Raw genomic sequence first — 10117 nt, forward strand, 5'->3', positions numbered from 1 at the left:
AAACTGGAAACAACATTGCTTCTACTGAGGGCATGCAATCACATCAGATGGGCTGAAAAGGCAGTATCTGTGTGTTATTGGGAGTATTATCTTTGTGCCTTCTTTAATTCTGCATCACAAAAGATGTCTTTCATGTGAGAGACGCGAAAGGGATGGAGCGAAGGCCGGACAGAGCACTAAAAGCTCGGGAATGACATGATGATTAGAACGGAGGGGGATGTTTATCAGAAGCACTCACTCACAAAGAGATGGCTCCAATGAAGAGAAAGAAAATAAAATATCCTCCTCCGTCTTTTAAGGATGAGGAGAAGGGGTGGGGTGGGGGGGAGCTTTAGATGTGGAGCCATGCTGCCCTCTGCTGGTCTAGGAGAGCGGAGAGAGAGCAAAGCCTCCTCTGACTTGGGGGATCTGACAGACCGTAGTAGTCAGACACAATGTAGTTATGATAAGATAAGGGTGTCACTTTTAAGTAGGATCACTGTATTATGTAACAGTTTGAGCATCTAACCACTCGCTGTCGTACTCAGTCTGATTCTGCGTCCTTTGTCAGTGATGCATGAGCCAGAATATCATCTAGGCCACGGTGACCCAAATTCTCACTACAACTACATTTCCTCTAGTTGTATTCTTAGAGCTTGGAAAAAAAAATAAAATAAAAAAGAACACTACATTTTCTAGCGGAAAGGGAAAAGGGAAAAAAAAATTGGAACTCTCACAATTGGCAGGTTTTCCAACTGATGGAAACCAGCAGTGTTTTAGTAATTAATCTTTGAACCCTGCTAATTTATCTGCTTAATTGCCATTCAACAAATGAGGCGAGATGTGTCAGGGAGTGAGTATGCTGGAGAGGGAATCGGCGCAATGAGCCTACGGGAGGATTGCCAAGGGGGGGGGCACACTGAAGGAATGAGCCCTGTGTGTTCAGTCTCCAAAATGATTAATGCTCTTTTATTTAATATACACTCACAGGCTTGATAAAAAAAAAAAAAAACTCCCAGGATATGTCCAACTATGTTGCTGGTGCAGCTAAAGTGATGAGATCTGAGTTTTTGGATAAACGTCAGAGGGATTTGCAAGAAATTCACAGGCTTGATATCGTAAAAAAAAAAAAAAGAAAAGAAAAAGAAAAAAAGAGGATGTTAATGCAGACAGTTCTCTGAAATCAGGTTTGGAGCCAATGACTATTTTTGAAAGTGTGTGCCAACTTGTTAAGTCTTTCTTTCAAATTAAAAACCCTGCTCCAATTGCAAGGTTAACTGCCGAGTCACGATTGGTCCACACCAAGCAGAGTGACAGATGGTTCCATTATACACAGTTCTATTTAATTTAGACAGTTTTATATAAAGTGGTATGGTAGCAGGTCTATATTTTCTCAAACTTAAGTATTAACCTGAATCCTATAAGAACGTTTAGTATAGAGTATTATAATTAATACCTCACTACATCACTTTTTCTTGACATTTGAAAACAAGAAAAACGAGCAGACAGGTCAGAAGGTCAAAATGCGCACCAACATGCCATCTGTACAAAAGGAGAGATGGACCAGTGACCTACCTGCTGTGAGGCAACAGCAGTTCCCACTACCACCACTGTGCGGCCTGTGGTAAAAGCAGCAGCAGCAGAAAGTGGTGGGGTAAAAAAAAAAATTCAGGTACTGTTTAACAGTCGTGACTTAAATGATTTTGTGATTTAACGGCCCATGTTTGAAAAATACAAAGACTATACAGTGGAACCTCGAGATACGAGCGTCCCGACATACGAGTATTCCGAGATACGAGCAGGCCTTTGAGCAAATTTTTTGCTTCGAGACACGCGTAAAGATTTGAGATACGAACACGCTTAGAGACGCCGACGCTAGGTGGTCGAGCACTCGGAGCAGCCCGCGGCGCCTCACTCGTTCACTTTGTACGCATCTCCCGCGAGTCTTCCGTATTGTGTTTGCGTTATCTACGTGATTTTCTCTCTATTTTGTGAATTATTCTACATATTAGTGATGAGTCCTAAGAGAGTCTTGACTTGTGTCTACGTACGAGCCGACTCTTTTCCCTCCCTCCCTCCTCCTCCTCCGCACATGCCGCCATTAGCCGCTACTGTATCTGTCTGTCTTGAAGGTAAAAACTCATAATTAAATCCACATTTTATTTTATATCACAGGACTCTATAATTTTGTGTGTGTGTGTATATGTCGCTATAGCATTTCAAAACATGTTTTTTTCCATTGTTATTAGCACTAATAAGGGAGTGTTTAGAGGCCCGGAACAGATTTATTTTATTCTGAAATCCGTTAAGAGTAAGTTAATAAATAAGTTAATTCTAAATTTATGTAAGTTATGTAGTGTACGTGGAAGGTACGGTACGGAATCAAGTGTCTACGTACGGGCGAACTCCCTTCCTTTCCTCGTCCTCCGCCAAACATTAGCCGCTAATGTATCGTCTCTCTCTCGAAGATAAGATCTCATAATTAAAACCATATTTTTAGCAATTAAAAACATGTTTTTACCATTGTTATTAGCACTAATAAGGGAGTTTTTAAAGGGCCGGAACTGATTTTTTTTTTTTTTCTGTTATTTCTTAGGGGGAAAAAATGATTTGAGATACGAGCACCTCGAGTTACGAACTCGGTCCTGGAAGGGATTATGCTCGTATCGCGAGGTTCTACCGTACTGATTTTGATTAGGAGTTAATCATATTAGAAATATGACCCAACAGACAGAAGCCGCTGAACTGTCTTCTGCGCGTCTACAAACACGACCTCATCTGGCGAACCGCAGACCGACAAAAACAGCAATTAATGACAACCATCAAATGCTTCTGACAGTGAAATAAATACACGGCGGTCGCAGCAGCACCAATGTTGTGGTGATGAAGGGAAAGAAAAAAAATCTCAGAAGAGCAAAAAAAAATCAAGACGCATAAAAATGTTTCTCCTCTGACTGTGACAAATCGATCATTTTGCCCACAAGCCTGCTCCATGAAAGTGTCAGCGCAGACACACAAACACACATAGAGCGACGCTCTGTGTCTTTCTCTCTGTTATGGGCTGGTTTTTAATGTCCGGGGTTGGGGTGAAACTGCCGACGGATCACAAAGACCTTATTAGTAGGAGTGACACAGGCCCCATATAGAGCTACATAAAACCTGGATATAGCGGCGACGGCAGAGCAATGTGACATTCCTTCACTGCTCAGTCGTCTCTACAAGCACCTCACATCCATACGCTGCTACTTACAATAAAAAAAAAAATAAATCTAGGAAGAATGGTTCCAGAGAAACAAGAGCACGTTGCCACCACATCCATCCTAATAACAATGTCAGCTCGTGATAGCTGGGGCCAAAGGAGGAACTCCTTAAACAGGAGTTTTTCCATCGAGGGGAATTTTATTGTTGCTATTTCAGGGCAGCTTCTGTCATGTGTTTTCACAGTTGCGTAATTTCTTGACTAACTTTCTGTGATTTGTCAATATTTTACCTACATGTAAGAAACTTGGATTATTTTTTTTTCTATTTTAGTTATTGTTGTGTTTTACTTATTCCTTCGACATTTTTTAATACTTTTCGTAAACATCATTTGGTTGCTGTTTTACAAACATTTTATCCAAAATGTAAACTGTATAGAAAAAAAGAAATACAAAGCCTTAAAGTTCAGGCCTTTTATGTTTCCGCTGACTCCCTGCCGAGATGCAAATCCTGGACATCAGCAGATTTATTTATTACAGTGTAGTTTTTGATGAGCAACTTTGAAATCCAGCTGTGCGTAGCCTGGAAAATGCAACATGTATTTTACCTCGGTAACTTAACGGTAGTTTTATGGACATACTTATGCTTCCGATGCCAGTTTTTAAAAAAAATTATATCACGGACTTCAATTTGTTTGTTGTTGTTTTTTTTTTTGTTTTTTTTTTCCCCCCACCCGACTGCTGAAGTGTGTTTCCCATCTTCTGTCCACAGCCTTTGATGACCTGTCACTATTAGGCAGTGTGCAGTTCAGGCCTCGGAGACACAGAAAACAATGGTGTGAACTGCAGCGAGTCATTAATGCACAGGAGGGGGTCTGGTTAATACGACCAGGGTCAGTCATCCAGCACACATCTGAGACTGGGGCATGTAGCTCCATCACAACAATCAATAACAGGGAGGGAGTGAAGACAAAAGACTACAAATGTCGGGGTGGTGTGACATGAACGGCGCAAAGGCTTCGGAGGAGCTGATTACAGCAGAAGAAAAAAAAAAACAAATACTGTCAGTGCTTTCATCAAAGCAGAAAAGTTCACACTCACGTCGCAGTTCTGGCTTCCAAACCGTACACATCTAACTAATTGTTCTTTTGTTCTCTCTTCCTTTTTTTTGTCTCGCGTTCATTACTGTTTTCTTCAGGAGCCAGGCGCTAACTGACACGGATGTGGCTTTGTAGGTTGTAGAAAATCTTATTTTTTGATTATATAAAACTACATTTTGCCAAATATGAAGTTGATGTAAAGGATGGCGATGATGTTGATCATCAAGTTGGGGTATTTTTTTTTTTTTTTTACATGAACTTCTTATGAGTTTGTTCAATAGTGAAAGTGAACTACTTTGTCATTGTGACACCACTGCAACACAATTAAACGTAACCTCGGCTTTTAACCCATCATTAAAGTCAGCAGGGGGCAGCTCAAGCGCACGGGGAACAGCGTGTGGGGACGGTGCCATGCTCGGAGCACCTCGGTGGTAACTTGGCAGCTGTTGGAGTCCAACCTGAAACCCTCCGGGACCCAAGTCTACTTCCTTAACCACCGCAGCCCCTAGTATAGCAATCGGGTCATTTTAACCGAGCCAATAGTAATCAGATATTTTCGTAAGTAGTCCGATATTTAACGCATAGTTAGGCTTCCTCAAATATGTTTTTGCTGATACTAGTTTGAGACACACGTTTCCATCCATCCATCCATTTTCAGCTGCTTATCCATTACCGAGATCACATTGCACCGCACCAACCCCCCCTAAACCTTCCTGCAGGTGGTGAGTCCACTGGAAGGTACCAACCGCCCTAACCCGGGATTCGAACTTGCCCAGGAGGGGAACCCTGGGGGTCCACACCAATGACAGAGACGTTGCCTCTGGGCCAAAGCGCCACGAGACACATGTTTACTACAGTTTATTTGACGTACAAAAGAACTTTAGCCAGGTCAAATTTGAACTTTCCCGTCATTATTTTTTTGGGTCTACCAAAACAAGAAAAAGGTACACAAAAGAACTTTAGCCAGGTCAAATTTAAACTTCCCCGTCATTATTTTTTTGGGTATACCAAAAAAGAGTTTTGTGTAGTTCTGGACTTAGCAAAGACAAACAGTAGCAAGTAGTAGGTCTCGTGGTTTTTCTACCACAGCAGAAAAGTTAAGTATTTGACATTCTTCTTCTATTTGATTTCATTACTGTAATTATATTTCTCCACCCTGAGAAATGTCACGGTTACGGCGCCTGTGGCGTGCAGTGTGTCACTGAGCCGGTGGAATCCTGGCTTTAATGTCACGCAGACGTGAGCACAAACACAGTAATTGAGAGGTGAAGTGAGTGACAGGGATGAGCAGCCAGGCAAGAAAACACTAAGCAGCAGGTCTGATGAAAACCAGGAGCACCGCTGCATCCCTGTGGCCCTGCCGAAAAGGACTATTGTATGAGGGGACCACACACACACAGACACACATTGACAGACAGAGGCGCGTGCATCGGGAGAGAGGCATTATCTACAATGGTCCACACGACCTGAGCGATGGAGCCAGAGTAATTCCACTCCACACTTCAAAGAGATGGTCTGAAAGCTTTTTGTTAGATTTCAATTCTCCACTACATGAGGCCACGGAGAAAAATCTGAAGTGTGACAGAGCTTTTGACCCTGGCTGATCAGCGTGAAGAGAATTCCAAACTAATGTTTTTTACCACACCAAAGTTGCCAAATGAAAATGTATGAGGGTGAGGGCGGATAGCATGGTAGAAAATACCAAACAGGGATTTTGTTTTTTTTTTTTAAATATTATTAACTATATGCTTCATCAATTATCCTGTCCAACCGGCGTGGGCAAACTTGTTGACCCGCGGGCCACAACTGTCCTAAAATTGACCAAGGGGGACGGGTCAGGAGCGGATAGATGGAGCGTTTGTGTAAGCTAAGATAAAGGTTAAAATGCTAACTTTTATCATTTTCTACGCCATCTACTGGGGAAACGTTGGTATTGCAGGGAAAAGGCAGAAGTATAATGATAATATGAATAAATTATATAATATGGAAAAGTTTGGCGGCCTAGCATAAAAAGCTAAACGGGTCACACCTGGCCCCCGGGCCTTAGTTTACCCAACGTTTGCTATACAAGCAAAGTAAGGCATTAAATGAGTTGCAAAGGCACTGGAACAATTGAGTCCTTTTATTTACCGATGTTCTTGGCTTCCTTTTGGCAACGTTTGAAATTAACAAGCTATTTCTATCCAAAATTTACAGCTCTTTTCCCGTTTAGCTGTTATGTGCTCTATTTGAGATCCGTTTCAGCTTTTCTCAAAGCTGGGCTTGGTTGTTTGAATATCATCTGTCGTAGATAACTTTAAAGGAACTTATTGTAAATATGTAGTTAGTTGAAGTTGACTATTACCTTTCCTGAGCTACAGTTATCTCTCCTAGCTAACATCTCCTAGCTATTAGCCATGACTATGACACTACTAACAGTTATCAGAGTTGGTTAAAATAAAAAAAAACACTAATTAATTATAATAAATTGATCAAAAGTTTGAGGTTTGGTACGGCTCGTGGGCCAAAACCAGGCCGCTAGGGGGTTCAATTTGTCCCGCGTGCTAAACTTTGAAAGCAAAAAAAAAGCACAAACACTACATGTTTCGTGTTTTTTTTTAACAAAACAATACAATAATTTATTATTTCATTTAATGTGAAGATGTTCCTATATACTTGTTACATATAGGAGTCAGAATGTCCAAAAGATGGGTGGTGCGCAAATCCTCGAATTCCATTTAATTAAAACAGATGATGACACAGACGTTGGGTTAAAACTGGGAAAAGCCTTTGAAAAGCAGTGAATTTACCAGCATCCTACGCTAACAAGACTCCCAAACAGAAATCTCACCATCAGTAGAACAAGGCTGTGCGGATCTGTGGGTAAACACTGCGGGCGGGCTCATTCAAGTTCTTTTCAAACTTTAAAATCCCTCTATCAACTCCACAAAACAAGTATATTCCACCCATGCGAGGACATTGGGTTTATGCACTACTTTGTGATTTCCGAGTAATACCATGGCGTTTATTTCTTATTCTGATCATGATTATGCTTCAGCCAGGTGTAGTAAAACGCCTTGCCTGATGAAGAAAATCAATCAAACCAACTCACCATCATCTTCTCGAAGAGGTCAATGATCTCCTTCTCTGAGAGGTTCGTGGAGCGGTCGTCGAAGAACAGCTGAGGAACAGGAAGTTCAGCCTGAGTCGACAGGGGATCTGTCGGATGTTGGATCAAGGGCTTTTCCTTCTTCATGCCGGCTTTCCTAAAACTTGTAATGCGATCTCTCTGAAAGGAGAAAAGCAAAGGATAAGAAATTCCTGGAAGTGATTTTGTCAAAAGATATAAATGTATATAAAAGTCATTACATTGAGTAACAAGCAACTATCCGGGACCAAAAGTCATGGAATTCACTCATTAAGCTACTTTCATAAGTTTAATTGAATTTATTAATCTGATAGCATTTGATTTATTACTTATCATCATCATCATCATTTTTTGACACATTTCAAACTCTAATATGAAAAGGGTTTTTTATTTTATCTATGATAGTCTGTTTTCAAATTGTATTTAAATTTGTCTGTTAAAATATCAAAAATTAATTGGTTCAGGTTTTATTGGTAAATATATATTTTTAGCTCATTATCTTTTCTTTTTTTTTATCATTATTTTGTTCTAATTTCCACCTATTGTCGAGGAAAAACACATCCAACTTAGAAGTTAGTTAGTCTGGGTTAGTCAGCTTTCATTCCATGTATAACTTGTGTCTCTCATATATCTAAAAAAAATTAAAATAAAATAAATAAATACGTTTTCACCGCTAATTTATCTGCAGAATATATTTCAGTTCTCTTGCTTCTTCGAGATTCTGCTGGCATTTCCCATAACTTTGTACTTGATAATGTCATAGTTTGTACATGCTTTACTGCCAATAATCTAGAGGTTACTCACCGTCGTAGCTGAAAAAAAACGCTCAGCACAAACACACTGACTACAGTTTGCACTCAGCAATATTGAGAGTTTCTAATATCCATAGGGCACAATTGACAACACACGGTTTAGTTTCTTGTGACCGTGCCTGTGATAAACACAGTATCAGTCTGAAACCAAACCAAAACCGCATGCAACCCGAATGTGTCAGTGTCAGATGAGAAAGAGAAAGACATGCTGAGGTTAAAATAAAAAGAGTGAAATATTTCTGAATGGACCAAACAAATCATCACTGTTTTTAAAAATCACACGTTGATCCTGAAATTTGAACGAAGAAAACGAACGGAACAGAGAGTTTCTAAGAAGTTTCTCTCTCTCTCTTTTGTTGCCGTTGCTGTCATTGATGACGACAAGTAAACGTGTTATTTGCAAAGCCCCCGGTGCAGATGCCGAGCTGATTACATCTTGAATGATTTATGAGCCGCAGCTTCACACGTCCAGCTGCTGCAGTCTGAGCTAACTTTTATTTAAAATGAAAAGTCTCTCTTCGACTCACACACAAATGATGATTGTGTTGGTGGAGAATTACAACATTGGAATTCATGTTTTAATCATGAGGAAAAATCACGAGGCCAGTTTTTGAGAAACAATTCGGTAAAAGGACTAAAAGTTCAGACTGTTGGGTCACAGTGGGAGGAGGTCGAGACACAAAGGAGGCTTTTAAAGGGCATTTCTAAAAAATAAAAAAATAGAAAATCAGAGATAATATTTGCATGTTCTGGTTTACCTTTAGGCATTTCAATTTTTTTTTTTTCTTGTTTAAACAGTTTCTGTTGTTTTGTGTAACTTCAAGTTTTCGGATGCACCTTAGAGCAACATAGAGTAGGTCAGTGGATCCCGACCTATTTTAGCCCGCAACCCAATATTGACATTAAATAATTTCTGCCAAGCCCAGAGACCTTTTTATCATGTTTTTTTTATACTGTGTTCTTTCAAACAATGGATAATGATAAAAGCTACTGCAAAGATTTTAAACTGGCTTCAGATGATTTAAGAGAGAGTGCTTCTTTTCAATCTTCACTTTGTCATGGAATTTTTTTAAATTAATTACTGGACATTTTAGGCAACCCGAAGTTTGAAAACACTGCAGTTGACGGATATTTGAGGCTTTTACTTTTAGCAGTTTCTTGTTGTTCATTATTTAAAAATTTTTTTTTTTTTTCAAATTTGGGATATTTTACCATTCGTTTTTACTGATACAAAAGCCTAATTGATTGTGTTTCAAATGTCCCTTCGCTGCTGTCTGAGTTCTCAGTTTTGCAGATTTGATCCATTCGCATATTTCATCAGATGAGATGAGATGAGATGAGGAAAAGGAAAAAGAGCAAAAGGAGTCACACCAACATCAAAGCAAGCACCTTACCATATCATCAGCCAATGTTTTAATGTGTATGTTCTGTAGGAGGAGGGAAGAGTGCAGAAAAAAATAAAAATAAAAAACACATAACAGAAAAAGGACAACCACCAGAGCACCAGTGTGTTTCATCCCCACAGCTGAAGGGTTTCACATGTACAGTCCGTCCTGGTTATGGACTCACTCAACAAATTAAGATCAACAAAATCTCAGAGGAACATCCACATATTCCCATAGCAATGATGACATGACATGAGCCAATAACCAGAACGCCGTACATGTGCAGGTGACGTGAAGCATTTAGGACACGTAAAATAATTTGAATGGACATTTTGATGGTCAAAAAAAGCACCTCTAATCCCACAGATTTGAACAGACATTTCAAAGTGAGACATAAATATACAGGCAGGTACAAATAGAACAGCAAACATCATTTAACCAGCTCCTCTGGTGACAGTCCCTGAATCTGCCCGTTGGTAAATATTATACCTCTTCAACTGGTGTTTGCTAACAACTG

The 10117-nt window shown here is 39.9% G+C and overlaps 1 protein-coding gene across 4 annotated transcripts in view; it reads right to left on the reverse strand.

The window, feature by feature from the left end:
• The window catches only part of diaph2 (diaphanous-related formin 2), a 443473-nt gene that overhangs the window by 419394 nt on the left and 13962 nt on the right, over nucleotides 1-10117 (reverse strand). For 3 of the 4 annotated variants that reach the window (XM_025063481.1, XM_025063480.1, XM_025063478.1), the window contains exons 3-4: nucleotides 9610-9642; nucleotides 7368-7544 (exon numbers count right to left, since the gene is read on the reverse strand). In XM_025063481.1, the coding sequence (XP_024919249.1) occupies nucleotides 7368-7544; nucleotides 9610-9642 (210 nt within the window). The remainder of the gene's footprint in view (nucleotides 1-7367; nucleotides 7545-9609; nucleotides 9643-10117) is intronic. The other variant, XM_025063479.1, reaches the window with a different exon arrangement.

The sequence above is a fragment of the Cynoglossus semilaevis genome, chromosome 15 (assembly GCF_000523025.1).
Source record: "Cynoglossus semilaevis isolate Cse_v1.0 chromosome 15, Cse_v1.0, whole genome shotgun sequence".
Taxonomy (NCBI): domain Eukaryota; kingdom Metazoa; phylum Chordata; class Actinopteri; order Pleuronectiformes; family Cynoglossidae; genus Cynoglossus; species Cynoglossus semilaevis.